The sequence below is a fragment of the Culex pipiens genome, chromosome 2 (genome assembly GCF_016801865.2).
Source record: "Culex pipiens pallens isolate TS chromosome 2, TS_CPP_V2, whole genome shotgun sequence".
Classification (NCBI taxonomy): Eukaryota; Metazoa; Arthropoda; class Insecta; order Diptera; family Culicidae; genus Culex; species Culex pipiens.
The window spans coordinates 121,983,072-122,002,229 of NC_068938.1; the positions used below are offsets into that span (position 1 = coordinate 121,983,072).

General features: G+C 38.7%; 1 protein-coding gene across 1 annotated transcript in view; it reads left to right on the forward strand.

Moving 5' to 3' along the window:
• LOC120419549 (potassium channel subfamily K member 2-like) overlaps positions 1-17,404 on the forward strand; it is a 138,981-nt gene extending 121,577 nt beyond the window's left edge. The window contains 1 exon segment of the mRNA XM_039582260.2: positions 15,549-17,404. Coding sequence (XP_039438194.2) covers positions 15,549-16,657 — 1,109 coding nt within the window. The 3' untranslated portion in view covers positions 16,658-17,404.
• The last annotated feature ends 1,754 nt before the right edge of the window (positions 17,405-19,158 follow it).

Genomic DNA, 19,158 nt, shown 5'->3' on the forward strand with positions numbered 1-19,158 from the left:
TAAGAAGCACAGGAAACTTCTTTCCTCACTTTTCCATTTCATTAGAAATGCTGCAACGCGTCCCTGTACTTGGATACGTTTTTTCTCCCCCACACTACTCCCACGACAGGCAGTGGCCAAAACCTGTAGGGGAAGGTGGCCCATGTTGGTCCTTGAAATACAACAATTTTAATTAGTCATTAGTCAGAAAAGGAAGAATCAAAAATTAACGAAAAGGTTTCGAAGAAAGGCGAAAGCACAAAAATACAGAAGAAAAACACAAAAATTAACAAGTCATGTGTATTCAAGAGCAAAAGTTGTTCAATTTGATTACGCCAGTTGATGGTTCATTTTTTTTCAAACCGGAAATGCTCCATTCTACCCCACGCTCCCTCGCTCCTCTAGCCTCAAAGTGTGAAGTGGAGCCTGAAATAAAAGTTTTCCCTGGTACATGCGTCACGGCTTGTGGATTAGCACGCCTCGTGTCGCCCGCCCGCCCCAAACAGACAGAGTGTTATTTCTTTTATTTTAGCCCGTATAAAGTTTCATGCTAATGCTACTTAGCCACCTTCCCGGGGATGCCATCTCGGGTTGTTGTTCCGTACGTATAGAGTTCCCTGGTATGCGATGGTGCTCTCGCATTTCTAGCTCTATCCAAGGAGGAGAGTTTTGTAGCTCTTTTTATTGAGTGTTTAGAGACTGCAGGGGGAATATGGCGAAATTCGTTTATTGGGGGCTATTATGTAATATGGCTACATTGCAGGATTTACACCTACTTGGACACCAGTTTAATGGGCACGAAATTCCAACGACACGATCTAGACAAGTGTTAAGGTATGCTGTTCAACGTTTGAAATCGGCTTATTTAAGGGAGAAGGAAATGTAGAAATTAAATGTAACTTTAAAAATTTGTATGAACATTATAAGATGCACATTCGAACCGAATTCTATTGTAGCCCCTCAGGGACGAACACTATTAACAGATGTATCACTCACCTCTGAAACTATTTTCAGACACCACCACCACCACAATCATGCATATTCAAGCCCGTTCATGGTTCGGTTTCGAATGTGACCACTGAGTATTTACCCAGCCAGTGGAGACTAGAAAACTGCCAGCCACAAAGCGAAACTCTCATACATGGACGCAGCATGTGGACAGTGTTATGCTAACATTTTCTGACCATATAATATATGACAGTTTCGTTAGCAGAAAAATGGGGCCTAATTCACCGATGACCGACCGAAAATGCCTGTAAATTTACGATTTAAGACAGTGTAAAGAGTTATGGTACAGAATCTGACATTCAAACAATGATAATAAATTAATTCACCAATTGGCAGAATTAACACTTTTTTTTATTTTTAAAACAGTGAATATTTTACCCTCCCCTCTGTGCTATCCTCTGAAATCAGTGAATGATCAATAGGGTGACAAGAAAAATTTAAAATTTTGGAAAATCTCAAGAGATACCCCCAGGCTCGATTCTTTAGGCAATAATAAGTAGCTGTGCCAACTTTGAGCAAAATCGATTAAGGTTTAGGCAGTAGCGTGCCCAGCTCCTCGAGGAAGGTGGGGCAATTATATGGACGTTTAGAAAATTTCGTCGTTTATGGACGCCCCTGACTAAAATCAGAACAAATTTCTGAGGATGGTGGGGCAGTTGCCGCATGTTGGCCCACCCTGTGCACGCTAGTGGGTTTAGGGGTCGCTTTTTATTGTTGAAGTTTGTATGGGGAAAATCGCGAAAATGTATGGGGAAAAACAACGCTTCAGCATTTTTCTGCCAGGTGGCGCGGGTCTCACCCAAAATTGCCCAATTGTGAGATTCTCCTAGGAAAATCAATTTTCTTACAACTTGGTCGAAGGGTGCAAGAAGATCTGAGTTGATCCTGATTTTTGAAGATTTATAATAATTAAATATTTTCTTATATACTTCCTTACCAACTCCAGGATGTAGGATCTTCTCAAATTTGGAACAACTTTCCCAAGGACACCATAAATTTAAGGTTCAAAAGTTCATTTTTAGAGCAGGAATATCTTTTCCTCAGCGTGCTTACACATTTTGAACTCATATTAACAAGCTATTATTTCAAAAATATGTACTTCGAGAGAATATGGAAAAATTAATGAAGATGTCAATATGGCTAAACCACAATCGTGACTTACCAGAACTGCCTAAAAAATACGAAAATTTAGTTTAAATACTTCTCTGAAATTTCTCTGCATCAATCCTCATTTTACGAAGTGTTATTTCGTAGAAGTTGACTTGCCAAAAAAGTATAAATTTCCAAGTAGGACCAATCTCACATCATTATCATTTATATTATTCCGACACACTGAGCATCGTTAATCGTATCCTTTTGTAAATATTTAACCATAATGATATGAAAACACGTTAACATTAAAATCCCACAATTAAATCAAAACACTTCTGCCCTGTTCTCGAAACTCTTCTCAGTATAATGCCGAGGAAGGCAAAAAAGTTACTCGTTAGCCACAAAAATTCGTTCCTCGGAAAGATTCTGCAACAAATTATAACAACATTTAACGTTGTGGTTGTGGCCTACAGCAGTCAACCAAGCGAAAGCAATTTTCTTAAAACGTGAGCCGCCCTCGTGAAATATCCCGTTTTCCTGGCCTGTCTTCCGAAATCATCGAGCAGCGGCGGTGGCGGCATTTTTGCCGGGGGAAGGATTATACAAGGTGGAGCGGAGGTCTCGGATGGGAATTAAATTAAATTTTAATCAACATTCCACTTTTCGAAAGTTATCTTTTGCGCGGGCTACACACGACATCACATACCTTTCTCTGGCTGTGCTCACACGTGGTTGAGCTCTACGATGGATGGTGCGGTGAGTAACCACGCGATGATGGTAGCATAACCTGCGGGCCACAATTGGCTACCAACCCGGGTTGTACCTGGCCAACGAAGTTTGATTCGAACGGATGAGCATGCGAAAAAAAACCCCTTGAATTCAGGTTCATCTGCAGCTACAGCAGCAGTGTGACACGGCGGTGGCGGTTCTATTTGAACGTTTGCTGGAGTAGTCGAATCACACGTTCGCCATGTACATCGACGTGCCAGTGCAATACCCTCATTCAAATTCCGGAATGGTCTGTCTCAGATGTTGTACTTGTAGGTATTTTTATTCTCGTTCCCAAGACCACCACCACTAACAAGATTTTGATGCAACGCTAATCTGTCACCTTTCATTCTGCTCGACTTCACTGGGGTGTTTGCATTGAGGTTTGCAAAGTGGAATCGGAAGCGATGGCATAAAAAGCAATAATGGAATGTTTACTTACCCCCGTCGACCACGTGGGAGTTTCGATACAATGAGATTTGAACAAGTTGTATTGAAGAAAATGGACACAACAAATCTTTCGACTAAACGATAGCCGGTCAACACCGATGAAGAAAATGTTCACACTTTGGAGCAGTCTGAAAATAATTTTAGATATCAGCTATCCAAAATGTTAGGTACTAATATTCATGTGATGATTATTACATCGATGTGATTTATTCTGTCGTAAGTGGCTGACCCTTCTGTTCATTGTCCCAAATTTTTAGTTGCTGAATTCCCGTGTTACAATCAAAAATGTATACAGTAGTAGGGCATTTATATGTGACAAATCATCCACTGAATAAATTCTATTTGCCCATTTGTCGCACTAGCAGGGTGTTACAAAATACCACGACCAGATCGTCACTACGTTGGACCACACTAAGAAAAATCGAAAATTGTTCAACTATATGTTTTCTCATGTTATTTTGCCCGCTTAATCAGGATCTGCCCTCTAAATTGAGCCAAAGTGTCAAAATATCGGTTGAATGTTTGTTGTAATATTTTGGATTTCTATTGGTGCTTATGCAGGGTTGCCAGGTTGCAGATAAATCTGGGAATGTCAGATTTTCCAAGTTTCAGCCAGAATAAAGATTAATCATTGAGTTGAACCAGCCTCCGGATGAAAAACTCTACAATACAGATTTCGGCCGATTTCCCATTTTCAGCCATTTTCGAACAACTTGTTGATTACAGTCCAGACTCCAGACTCGATTATCCAAAGTTTGATTTTCTGAATGGGACTTCGAATAACCTTTTCAAGAACAAACAAAAATTGCTTCTTTTATTTTCTTACTTTAAACATTAAATTTGAGTCCTGACACCCCCTTTCAGAAAAAAAAATGTTTGTTTGATTGCCCATCAAATTACCAATTGCATCCTACATACAGGAATAAAACATTTTAAATCACTTTAGATAAGTTTATGGGTTATGCTTCAACTCGTCCATAAACCACGTAGAGATTTACAAAAAAGTGTCCCTTATCAAAATATTGATACCAAAAAAAATTTTTTTTTCGAGGTTTGTTTACACAAAACTGCTTTTATCCGGAGTGAAATTTGTTCAAGGCCTTCGGACAATGAAGTCTGTACTGGAAAATTAACGCTTTTAATTTAAAATCAAAAATATTTGTATATAATTACTTTTGAAAATATAAATCCCATCTTTCCGACTACCCGTATTGAACTGATTCGCGTTCGAACAAAACCATCCATTTTTTTTTATATATACCGTAAACTGGGGTGACTTTGATAGCCCGGGGTGACATTGATAGAAATTTGATTTGGCCACTAATTTTGATACATCCTATGTAACAGTCTCATTTTTGCATATATGTTCGATAATAAGCTATCCCTTAATGCTTACATACTCAAAATTCTCAAAAATATTTAGATATTAATTTGACGGGCATTTGAAAAACCTATCAAAGTCACCCCGGGCTATCAAAGTCACCCCAGTTTACGGTATACAAGCTTTTCCCGGCAAACTTCGTCCTGCCCTTTTTAGGGTTTCCTGACGTTTTTAGCTTGTTTGCTTATTCAGCCTCCTGTGATCAAAATTTGATTTTATGTAACTTTTTCCATACAATCTGCAGATTTTCCGGAATCGGTTCCAGAGTGGCCAAAGTTGTCACTTTTTTACGTAAGAACCTTCCTTGGACTTATACGAACTCAACACAACAAAGAGCACTTCGATCCGATGTTCCGTGTTGAATTGATTCGCGTTCGAACAAATCCGTCGACATTTTTCATATATATAGAAGATATATAATTGTTTTGCAAAATAAGTTGTTTAAATAGTAAAGATCAGCAATTTGGATGGGGTTAGGAGCGAGTGCTTAACCTGCCAAATATAGGGGAAATATACCAATTTTTATCACTCTAAGCCGTTCGACCAATTCTCATCACTTTTGTCGTTTTCCGCTATTAAATCAACATTTTTAGATGTATCAACAATGGAGAGTTGCTTGCTCACTTTTATTTGAGCTATTTATTACTTTGGAACAGTCAAACACACTTTATGAAAGCTGTAATTCGTGATCAAAGTGCTGATATGTCGATAAAAAATAGGCTGAGAAAGGGTATAGTTCCCCTACGAGATTGTGAGATAAAATTTTGGTATCTTGGACAAAGTTGCTTTAACTGGTATACTGCCCATGTTCTCATAAATGTCCCATATGCAAAAACAGCAAGCGGAGAAAAACGCATTTGAAGTTTGTCCCACACTTAAGGCTACGTATTAAGTTTTCGCGAAAATACTGGATTTCCTCCTGATTTCTAGAAAAAAACTAACTTAATCCACCTATGTGGTTGGTGCCTTCCTCACTCTGTTCCAACAATGGGTGATATGTGATATGATGGGTTTGGACACAAATTTGGTCTAATTTCGTCAAGTTCCGGAATACAAAAAAACACACATATCACTCAAGGGCTCATAAGTGGCATCATAAGTGGTCATAGCTTGATACAGGGTTGCCAGATCTTCAATGTTTTGGACTCGTTGGAAAGGTCTTTCGATTACCTAACCATCGGATGATGGATCCGGACATTGTTTACATGCATTTAAGTGAGATCCGGCTACAAAAAAAGTACATAAATATAACTTAAGTGGTCATAACTCGAGACAGGGTTGCCAGATCATCAATGTTGTGGACTCGTTGGAAAGGGTTTTCGATTATCTAACCAACGATGGGTCGGATGATGGATCCGGACATTGTTTACATACATTTAAGTGAGATCCGGCTACAAAAAAAGTACATAAATATCACTTTATTGGTCAGAACTCGAGACAGGGTTGCCAGATCATCAATGTTTTAGACTCGTTGGAAAGGTCTTTCGATTACCTTACCAACTATGGGTCGGATGATGGATCCGGACATCGTTTACATACATTTAAGTGAGATCCGGTTTCAAAAAAGTACATAAATATCACTTAAGTGGTCATAACTCGAGACAGGGTTGCCAGATCTTCAATGTTTAGGACTCGTTGGAAAGGTCTTTCGATTACCTAACCAACGATGGGTCGGATGATAAATCCGGACATTGTTTACATACATTTTAATGAGATCCGGCTACAAAAAAGTACATAAATATCACTTAAGTGATTATAACTCGAGACAGGGTTGCCAGATTACCAATGTTTTGGACGCGTTGGAAAGGTCTTTCAATTACCTAACTAACGATGTATAACATGATGATGTTTGGTTCAGTTTACTGCCATTTATTCAACTTCCGAAAATATGCGAACACATTTTTATACATAACTTTTGAACTACTTATCGAAACTTCAAACAATTCAATAGCACCGTATGGGACCCTAAACAGAGTTGAATGCGACTGGTTTGGTCAAAATCGGTTCAGCCAGTGCTGAGAAAACTGAGTGACATTATTGGTCACATACACACACATACACACACACATACCCACACACATACACACACACACACACATACACACACACACACATACACACAGACATTTGTTCAGTTTTCGATTCTGAGTCGATATGTATACATCAAGGTGGGTTTTCGAGCTTTTAATAAAAAGTTCAATTTTAGAGCAGGATTATAGCCTTACCTCAGTGAGGAAGGCAAAAGTACTGTATGTTGTAGGCTTTTCTGAAAGAGCACACGATTTTGAACCAAACTGCATCAATAACTCAAAAACGATGAAAATGTATATGGGACATTTATGCGATTAGGGCCAGTGTATACCCAATAAAATTCTTGAAGAGAGAAAAACCTTCTTGGTCATTCGCTGCTTTATGTGTATGAAGTATGCGCCCCAATAATCTTATATACGGCGTATACTGTTTAATGGAGACGCATGGCATTTCAGAATAATTAGCCTTATTAAACCCAAAATGATATGTATGCAAAAATCACAACCTGCATTACGCTTAAATTTAATTCTGATAAGTTTAATTCTTGAGAGCTGTGCTCTGAATCATATCTCGAGTACAAAAAACAGAACGTACGAGTGGAAAAAATATATAAAATCTTCTTAAAGGTGTCGAAAGGACCCCGGGTTCTTGAACCTCAACGCCGTGCACTGTACTAATGCCCAGAAGCATTAAACGGGCCTGTGCAAACTTCTACTGCTATGGGAAAACTTTCGTTACACGTTATAGAGATACGTGTAATGCTGCAGATAGTAGTTGAGGGCAAACTTTTTCCATTAATCTCCAAATTAAATTAAGAAGAAGGGCTCGACTTGCTCGTCAGAGAGGTGGTACAGAGTTGAACCGAACCGAATTAAGGCTTGCCAAGTGCAGCAACATGTGGACGAGAAAAAAACGCTACGCACTAACACTTCGTTTTTGCGCAAAAGGGCAAACAGTACCGTTTGTGTACACTGCCCAAGACGATAAAGCGAGGTGAAAAGGCTGGAAAAGGAGAGTTTTATCAACTGATTTATTGTTCTTTGCCGGTCGTTTGGTTGGATGTTTCCTCACCTGTCTGACACCGTCTTGGTTTCACACACACTGACACACCCACCATATTGGTAATGAGATGAATTCTGTAAATTCTCTCTTTGCTTTATTGTTAAGACACACATTTTTCAGAAATAAAACATCCCCTCCTATCCAATCGCAAACGCAAAGTAAAAGAAAACATTTTTGTTCCTGGAAAAGTTTAGCCAAGAAAGTTTTTCTTTCTCTTGAACATGTTCACCTTTCAGATTGTTTCTGCCCTCGGTTTCCGCAGCGGATATGTTGTTCTAATGAAAGCATTCCTTGTTTTAAAAAGTTCAAAATTACAACTCTTTTTTACTTCTTCGAAGCGCAAAAACCTTGAACAGAAAAGTTCATTCCGCACTGACGCTGTCGGCAGCAGTTGGACTCGTTATTTAGCAGCCGTTTTGGTGAACCTTCAAAAACTTGGCCAAACGTTGATAACAGCAGACTGTTCCTCTGACTGCAATCTTTACTTATTTCCAGACTACTGATACAGAAATAGAAAAGTTCTGAAATTAAAATTATATCAAAAGGTACACCAAAAACCATGTTACTAATCCCTCCGGCAAAATTCAAAAGCGAACAATACAAAACATTACAATTTTATTGTCTTCCACATCAAAATGACGAAGCTCAACAGCAATAATTTTGCTCCTTGTTATTACTTGAGTTTAAATGCCTCCCATTTAAGTGTATCACCAGCAGAGAGGCACAAAGAGGCTTTCAGCGGGGACGGAATACACACCGAGCCAAATTAGCCTAGCACTTCGAGCAGCAGCCAAGCCAAGCACCGTCACATTCCATTGTAGGAAATTACTCAACAAACTGTGCTTCTTTCCGTCCATTACCTTTACGACGACGGAGTCTGAAGAACAAAGGTATGCATCAAAATCTCTGAATTACGAGATTATGTACGTTAACATTCAGCTATGAACTCGCACCCCCTCACAAGGGGTGGTAGAAGGAAGGTAATACCTTGTAAATGATGGCGGTGAAAAACCGTGGGACTGCATGCTGTTGGCTGTTTGTGCTAGAATGTGATCTAGCAGGGAAAGAAAACTTAACTCTGTTCTCCAGGAAAACGCAAGTGATATAGAGATTGGAGACAGATTGCTATCCAGATTTACAAGCGAAGATGGCGTTACGAATGGTGCACGCGCGGTGGTACCAACATTACAGAAAAGTATTTAAAAAATTCCTTCCCAAAATATAGATTTTATTTTGTTTTACACAGGTACCATTTTTATGGAAAGTTGCCAAAATTGTATGGATGCTTTTATGGCCGAACTCATATTGAGCAATTCTCTAAGAAATCGGCCGATTTCGACCATTTTTATGTTTTATATTTTTTTAATTTGGCACAAACTTTGTGGGGGCCTTCCCTATGACCAAAGAAGCTATTTTGTTTCGTTGGTTCACCCATACAAGTCTCCATACAATTTTGACAGCTGGCCATACAAAAATGGTACGTATTTATTCAAACAGCTGTAACTTTTGAGTGAATTTTCTGATCAACACCAAGTCTTCGGGAAAGTTGTAGGTATTGTTCAGGACTATTCAGAAAAAAAGGTAATTGGAAAAATCCTGATTTTTTAATTAACTTTTTTTCACAAAAACTCATCTTCCCAAAAAAGGTTTTTTCTATTCTCAAGATTTTTTGATATGTTTTAGAGTAAAAAAAATCCGCAACTTTTGAACCATAGAGCAGTTTGGTCAAAAATTCTGCCGCCGAGCTATGCATTTTTGAAAAAAAAGTGTTTTGCAGTTTTTCGATTTTTAAAAATAGTGACCATTTCTGAAAATATTTTGTTTAATGGTGCAGAAAATTTGCTATAAAATTGTCTAAGAGACATTGAAGATTGAGCCTCTGGTTGCTGAGATACAGCGGCTTTAGGAAAAAGAAACAGGAAAATTGAAGTTTTCTAAGACTCAACCAAAAAAACATTCCATCTTCTTATGTCGATATCTCAACAACTAATGGTCTGATTTTCAATGTTAAAATATATTCGTGAAATTTTCCGATCTTTTGGAAAACAATATTTTGAATTTTTTTAATCAAGACTAACATTTCAAAAGGGCGTAATGTTGAATATTTTGCCCTTTTAAAATGTTAGTCTTGATTTAAAAAAAATGAAAATATTGTTTTCGAAAAGATCGGGAAATTTCATGAATGTTTCATATTTTAACATTGGAAATCGGACCAGTAATTGACATTAGAAGATGGAAGGTTGTTTGGTTGAGACTTAGAAAACTTCAATTTTCCTGTTTCTTTTTTTTATTAAAATAAAAAGATACAAAAACTTAAATGACATGAAATCGACCGATTTATTTCACTGGCGGTTGTTTTACAAAGTTCTTGATGAAACAAAACAAAGTCCCTGCAAGTTCAGTTAGTTGAGATGAGTTTCTAGTAGCTCAAATACATATGTGAAAATTTTAGACGACAAATACGCACATGAATACCCCCAAAGTGATATCATTCGCGAAAGACAATTTGATATTTTGTAAACTGAGTTTAACAAATATAATTGGAATATACAAATTTTATTCAATCATAATCAAGTCATTCAAGTAATAATCTGAGATCAACGTGAAATCTGTCACATTTTTATTTTCCAGAATTCCAAAATTTTACTTTTAAAAATTCTCAACAATTGTTGTGATAAAGACTGTTTCAAAGAGTAGTACGATACAAAAAGGCGTAGCAAAACGCTGCCTTCCCGTTCACGTTCAACGTTCGTCTCATTCCGAAGTATCAAATTTTGAAGCAAATGATTTAAAAGAAGCTTTCAACAGAAATCAAAACATGGTTTCTGTTGATTTTGTGACGCATTTTCATGTTTCGCATAATTTGTCGTCATTACCAAGAAGTCATACCGACCAAGTGTAGAAGTTTTGCTCAGCAAGAGTTGGTAGCCTTCTTCTGACATTTGTAACGTATTGAAGAAGTTTCACCCAAATGTAAATAAAACGAGTCGAATGTTTATTTAGAAACTTAATCAATCAACAAATCCGCTCTACAGGCATAGTAAAACGTCTACTCTTAATGTATTAGCTAAGTTCAAAGCTGTATGTAAAATATTATAGACATAATTTAAATAAAATTTTAAAAATACAGAAAAGTAGATTTGTTGATTACCCAGAGTATTGCTCAGTAGCGAAACAAAGTGCACACATCCTTGCCTTCCTAGCTTTTTGTGCTAGTAGTTTTTTATGAAACAACACATTCCAACACGTCGTCGTCGTCGTCGTGTCCCAAAGACGTAACGCGACAAAGCTTTGGGTGGGTCGCTCTGCACTACACTGAATGCTGCGTGAAAGCTGCCTGAAAGTACGGTCTCAGTGTGACTCCACGAAGCAGCTTAGAACGTGGATCGTGCACTAGCTGAAAGCAAAATAATTGAAAACAAGTGTAACTCGGCAGAAAGATGTGCAAGATAGCGGAATTGTTTTCATTTAATTTTAAAATTCCATACACGACATTCTACTTCATTTCCATTATTCCGGAGCGCGCGCGCCGGCTACGAGGACTAAAATGAGGGAAAAGTCGCTTTTCCTCGTGCTCTCCCTCTCTGTCGGGGTGTGAGTGCAGTGTGAACTCACTTAGCTTGTTTCCCGCGTGCGAGTATACGTGTCAACATTCTTAACGTGTAGCGCGAGCTTGTAACTTCACGCACCCTAATCATGATGACGACTAGCAAAACGAATGGCTGCCTCGTTCATCTCACTACATAGTTTGTGCTTTATAAAAGCGCTGCACAAGAACGCTGCTAGGTTTGTGATAATTTGTAGCGCGAATGAACTATGTGCTAAGATACACATCCTGCATCCTTCATCAACCGGCAGTCAACAGCAACTCGTTGGGAGTAAATTTAACTGAATAAATTACAAGCTGCAATTGCAATTCCAAAACAAAAAAATAATAGTGGTTTGACTCTGTAAACAATTGCACTACTTTAAAATACTCCGAACATCCGAAAAAACATGTTACACCCTTAAATTGGCGGTGATAAATCTTGACTCAAATCTAATTGTTCGCTCTATCCAAACCACTTTTTATACCTAGCTACATCCACCCTGAGATTTGAATTGACGACCTTTGGATTGTCTAACTGCCAACCTCTTAACGGAAGACGACTGCCAGACTTAACCTCTAGATCGGGACCAATATTTATTCCCCCATCCGACGCAATGTATGATCAGACAAATCTCGTCCAGAAAAATACCATTGGGATTGAACCCAAGCCAACTAAGATAAGAGGCAACTGCGCTAGCCAGTACACCGCCGAGCCATGCAAAAAAGTGTAAAGGTTTTGGAGATTGTTAATCTGTTACGATTTATTGTTGGAGTACAAATCACAATTTATGTTCACGTATTACAAAGGAATTTTCGATTTTTATGTTAAATTATATTAAAGCTCCCTGACTTTATAGTTTCTATGTGAAAAAGGGTTAATTCAAACAAAGCTCGAACTTAAAGAGCAATTAAATGTTTGGTTCATTTGGAGTAGAGTTTGAATATATTTATCTTTGTGTGTCCAAAGAATGAACAATTTAAATTACAATTTCTTTATCAAACCTTTAAATAACGAGGTAAAAATTATTGTTTAAGCCTTCGGATAAGCCTGAGAAAATTCTTCCCGGCTTTTTAGTCGGTTGAGAAGTGAAGTATGCATTAAAATTTAGACTCTCGCAAGCTGGTAGCAGCACTCTGCACAGCAAAAAATCTGATGGTAAAATCGCATGCAAAAGCATGCACATCACCTTTGTTAGCCAAAGCATGTACTATTGTATGAGAAAACGTAAACGCAAAAAGCATGTACGGATGAAAAAAAAATTGTTTGCACACCCCAAAAATAACAACAATCTGGTGAGAGTTATATCCAGCACACCAAGTCCGCGCCCCAACCATCTCGACTATCCCACCGTCTCGTAAATGTAGGGTTTAATGCCGATGTAGCAGTAGGTTTCCCGTAAGTCGTATACTGTATTAACTGTATACGATGTATGGGGAACTTACAGCTACATCGGTGTTAATCCATCTAGTTTCACAGCGGCGAGATAGCTGAGATGGTTGGGGCGCGGACTTGGTAAGCTAGGTATGACACTCACCAGATTGTTGTTATTTTTGGGGTGTATTATTTTTTTCACCCGTACATGCTTTTTGTGTACCGTAAACCGGGATGACTTTGATAGGATTTCAATTTGTTTTTGGAATATTTTCGAACAGGTAAGGTTTTTCTCAAGATTATTATTTTTAAAACATGTACTGGGGTAGGCCAAACAAAGTCCATGCACTTTTTTTGGAAAAAAAAGTTTTTTGAACAGTGTTTAGAAAAATAGTTACGTTAAAAATTCTTAGTTCAAATTCCGGGGTGACTTTGATAGTCATAGTTTTTCTTGTTAAAATCATATTTAAGATGTTCAAACTTTATTTGTACGTTAAATGTACCATCACTATAGTAGCTGATATAGTTTTTAAGAAAAAAAAATCAATGTTTTTATTCAGTTAACTAATTTTATAAGCTTTTTAACAAAATACATTTAAATTTTAGGTAAAATTGTTAAAAAGTCGGAATTTGGCCTGAAATTTTTTTAAACTCGTTTTGTTTATAAAATTATTGATTTATTTTGCATTTTATACTGAATTCGAAGCACGAATCACAAGTTTTCACATTTACATGAAATTTTTTCGACTGAAATTGCCTATAAATTTGGAGATTTTTTTAATTTGTGTTTCAAAAACACATATAATTATTATTTATAAACTATAGTTAACTAACTTTTTAAACTTTTCAAAATTTTATGAAAAGTTTTTCTTGAGGTACTTCGAACACTTCTCTACCACGGTCAGTATGATTCTAAACCATTCCGTACGTATTTTAATTGTACTCTTCATTTTGGCGAAAAATCGCGAACCTATCAAAGTCACCCCGTTTTACGGTACACGTTTACCGGGACCGTGGTGTAGGGGTAAGCGTGATTGCCTCTCACTCAATCGGCCTGGGTTCGATCCCAGACGGTCCCGGTGGCATTTTTCGAGACGAGATTTGTCTGATCACGCCTTCCGTCGGACGGGAAGTGAATGTTGGCCCCGGACTAACCTATAAAAAAAAAGGTTAGGTCGTTAGCTCAGTCCAGGTGTAGGAGTCGTCTCCCTGGGTCCTGCCTCGGTGGAGTCGCTGGTAGGCAGTTGGACTAACAATCCAAAGGTCGTCAGTTCGAATCCCGGGGTGGATGGAAGCTTAGGTGTAAAAAGAGGTTTGCAATTGCCTCAACAATCAAGCCTTCGGACACCTAGTTTCGAGTAGGAATCTCGCAATCGAGAACGCCAAGGCAATGCTGTAGAGCGAACAATTTGATTTTTGATTTTGATTTTTGTTTACTCATAAAATATGACATGCTTTTGCTCACAAAGGTGATGTGCATGCTTTTGCATGCGATTTTACCCAGAAATTTTTTACTGTTTGGCTCTGCCCGTGTGTATTTTCTCTGCAGACGTAATCCAAATGAATCCGAACTCTTCTGCAGGGTTACTGGCTTATTGCCGAGCCAGGAATGCTGAAGGTTTACGGTGGAGGCAGCGTGGCAGCACCCATGTAGAGCAAATATGCGCAATATGTGGATGGGCGGGCCCAAGTAAAGAAAGGATTGTCGAGAGGGAAAAAAGTTAAATATTTTTTCACGTGCGAAATGGGTTTAGCTGTGAATGCTTGCGTTTAGTATATGTGGAATACGCCAAACATCAGTTCGTCACCGTCGTGCTAACTTGTCGCACGTGCATTTTGGGCCAAATTGAGTTAAGAACACCATTTTGTGCAGCTAACAATGCCTCACCTTTTGACCATCACAGATCCCAAAATTCCATTTCAATCCTGAGATATTCATTAAAAACCGAAAAAACTCGGTGCATTTTTGTCACTTTACATATGAAAGAAGTTTCAATCTCGTCGTGCTATATTGTCACTCCCTGAAAATTGATGTAAGTGCGACAACTGGCCAAAGGGATTTCAGGTTAGAACGCGTTTGACGCATGTACAAGTTAGATTACCGTAAACATTCGTAATTATAACTCGGGACTCCTCAACCAACTTCAACCAAACTTTGGGACAATGCACATAATGGTCAGCCAAACAAAACGTGTTTGTTATTGTTTACATTGCGTGCTCTAGTTTTTGTTTATTCAAGGTCAAACATTAAAACGTGTTTTTTCTCGGAACGTCGAAATGGCAGGTGCGACAAGATAGCACGACGACGTCGAGTTACATATTTGACTGCCAACTGCGAACTATGCAGAGCGCTTACAAACAAAATCTGCATTGGAATGACAACAAAATTTTACCCAAATCACACATGATTGAATTTTAAACTGGAGCGATGAGTTCATTTTTCAAAATGTATTAAAAATAATTGGATTCATTACCGTGCTAGTGAAACCTCAAACAAAAGCCGGAAGGAAGCCAACACAAAAAGGCATAATTAACCTCAACAGCCGGATCCGGTGGGAGTTCAAAGTCCTGTCCCGCGCCAGGGCTCAGTAACACTAATGATCAGTAACTTTATCACAAAATAAAAAATAAACTTCTCCCTTATCAAATTCCTCACTCTAGCGGTTTCACTCACTCTCTGGTCCATTCGCGAGGAGCCCTCTAATGAGGGTGCCATATTAACCCGAAAACATGAAAAATCTTTTGTCGGATTCTTGTCAGAAAGGCCTTTTTCTCATCTTTTTTTCCACTCACTCTCTCTCTTTCTTCCTCCACAGGTTACGGTGGCATCTCGCCGCGCACCCAGTGGGGCAGAATAGGGGCGCTAATTTATGCCCTGTTTGGCATTCCGATAATCCTGCTGTACCTCTCGGCGATGGGTGAGGGGCTGTCCGGGGCGATGCGATGCCTGTTTCGTCGCCTCCGGCCATCGTCGCACTCGTCGGCGTCGAACAGCGCCAGCACCAGTTCCAGCCTCAGCGGCAATTCGGTCATAAACAGCAAGTCCTCTAGCTCGGAACTGCAGAAACGGTCCCAGCAGCAGCAGCAGCAGAGCACCAGTTATCACCAGACGTGGACCGGCATTCATGACCCACACGGTGGGTACGGTGGGATGTCCAGCGGTGTCGGTGGGAGTTCCACAGGCAATATTGGACTTTCGCAAAGGGGCGGTGGCAGCGGGAGCAAACATAATCAATCAGTCGTACCAATATCAATCTGCATTATGATACTGATTTGTTACGTAACGCTGGGTGCCGTTCTGTTCCATAAACTTCAACCCTGGGGCGTGCTGGAGAGTTTATACTTTTGCTTCACCTCCCTGGGCACAATCGGCTTTGGCGATCTAATGCCAACTGGAAACGTGGCCCAGTATGCTGCCTCAGCATATATTGTCGTGGGCATGGCCGTGGTGGCCATGTGCTTTAGCCTCATACAGACCGAGCTGATAATATGGCTTAAGAAATTTGCCACCCCGGAATCGCTGCCCTCGTCGACGGAGGACGTCGCCCTGGTGTCAGTAGCGATGACTCCAATAAAATCCTGACAAAGACCGAACGATCTCCTACCCAATGAGTACAACTCATTGCCACGTCGTTCCAGTGCATTCCAGCGTAATACACCCGCCCGGCGGTCCGCTGGCATTATGGAGAACCAAATGGAGTACTTTGTACCGCGGAGCGTCAGTGAGTTCAACCTGTCCGGTGTGGGCGATCTGGCTCTCCCACCGGCCAAACGAAGCATGGTCACTCATGCTGGCAGCTCGACAATGATTACGATACCGAAACCACGCGAAAAAATGGTCACCTTCGAGGACGAATCCAAGTGCCCCCACGGCATGCCCACTACACCCCGGAAGTCCACCCTGACCAACGACGTGTTCATGTGACGGGAGGGCTCCTGAGACGAACTGATTGAATGCCCCGGGGATATCATCAAAGTATGATAGCAAGCATCACCCCCGACCGCCATCCGGTCCCCGCCACTCATCACCTTCAATCCCGGCGAGGCCGGCGACGACGAGGACACCGATAAGAATCGTTCCGAAGGACAACATCTTGCAACAACACAATCCCAACCCGACGTGGCCAAAATATAACGAACCCCTTTCCACAAGACCCACTTTTTCCTTCGAAAGGAAAGCATCCCACACTCATATAACCATCAAACGGATGGTTACATCCCCTTTCTTCACAACCACATTTTTGTAATAAAATAATAATTCGTTCATGGTGTTTTGATATGTATTCTAGATTTTAATAAACACACACACACACATATAGGCAAAATGATCGCGAAACTCCAATGAAGTGCGAAGCGAAAAAAAAACAGACAAATCGAATTCAAACTAGGTGAATAAAGTGAGCAGCGCAAAACCAAACAAAAAAAAATGTTGTAAATGAAACCCTCTTCGAAAGAGTGTGTAAATCGATTAGAATGAAAAGTGATTGTTTTATTTACCAGTTTTAGTTTGAAAGTACTATTATGATAAGACAAGTCAAAAACACACACACTCAAAGTGCAGCAGGCAAATTAAAGTGAATAAAAAAACACTGTGCGTAAAACGATCGGAGGGAGATACATACATGGAACACATATAACATAGTCACTGGAGAAACCTTTCAATAAATTGAAATGAATAAAACAAAACCATATCTTTCAATCAAATCCGAAAGTCAGAAAAAATTACGCATTGAATAAATAGTTGTTTCTTTGAAACTGTTGAACATAACAAAAAAAAACAAGTCCTTACTAAATAATTAAACTTTTTGTTTTCTAGGGCAGATGAAAACAAATTTTTGAAAACATAAGTAAGATTGGAATTAAATCGATGGATTATTTATTTTCTTAATTTTTGAAGAAAATGTTTGTTTATGATTTTTGCAATTAGCTACGTTAAAAAACGTGTTTGAAAAACGTACGTTCCGATTTCATGAACGCTTGTTTTCGATTTTGGAAACTCTTTTTTCTCCGTGCAAAAGTTCCGGAACGGGCTGAAAAATGGACTGACCTACGCGTTGTTATGGTGGTCCAAATTGATTAATCGATTTTCGCGAAATCCCTTTTAATCGATTTTCGCGAAATCCCTTGCAAAGTCAACATTCATCTAAAAATCATAGCTTTTTATGATTTTTATATCGAAAATCTTGTTTTTTGGATTTCTCGGGAAATTTCACGTAACATACTCAAATAAGGGAGGAGTTTATTAACAGGATTCCGAGGTAGGGTAGTTGTCCGTGAACCGGTTCGGATGCCGGTGGATTTTCCGACGACGTTATTCCGGGTTGGTACGAAATTCCAAGGTGTTATTTGCACTCCAAAACGTTTATTTAGCTATTCTTAACTAAAATATTGCAAATTCCAAGAGTTATATAATCTTTTAAACCAAGTGAATAGAGTACTTTATATTCAATTCAAAGTATTTTCTAAATTAATCAAGGAAGACTTTTTCCTGAGTAGGGGTAAATAACACAGAAATACCAAACTTTGATATTACAGGGACTCTTGGAATAACATGTTTAGGTATTGTTGTGGTCTTCCACATGCAAGATTTTGGTATGATTTCAAGGGCAAATTTTGATTGCTGTTATTTGCAAAAATAATCCCAAAATTCGGAATTTCATTCCATTTTTTAGTGCAGCAGTTGCAGATAGTGAAAAAACGAAAATTATATCGTAACGATTTTAATATTTTTCTTAGCGGGTATATCAAAAATTTTAAAAATCATCTTTAACATTATTGGTTTTCAAGACATTTTAGTGTAACCTTTTCAAGATTGTTCAAAAATTTCCCATAGTTTCAAAGGAATTTGATAAAACACTTTTAAACCAAAATGTGGTATCCTGATTTTTCACAATTTCAAGTCATTTTTTATTTGGGTTGGGACACTGTAATGGTGGTTTATCAACAAATAATTTTATTTATATTAATATTTCAAAAGGTGTACACTCCTCCACGTTTTTACAGTTTTTAAAAGTATTTGTTATGAAAGTATTGATAGAAATAATGTTTTCATGAGCTTTTTATGACAAAATGGCACGACATTCTGAACAAAACGTAGTACTAGGTTTCAGTCAAACTTTTTTTTTTGCATGTGATGTGATGAAATCATCCCAAAATGTGCATATTTCCCACCGTACTTTTTTTTACATACACTGCCGCTCGAAGCAAGTCCATCCCATATAATATTATGTAATTTCGTTATTATGTAATTTCGTCAATTTTGAAGTAATGATGCAGTTTTGTTCGAAATCATGTGACCTATCAGAAAAACCAATTTAGTGCTCTTTGTTCCAGAAAAACGCAGAAAATTCACTTTTTCGAAAAATTCCAACGCGTAGTCTATGGGCGGGACAAATTTGAAGTGCGTTTTTCTCGGCTTGCTGTTTT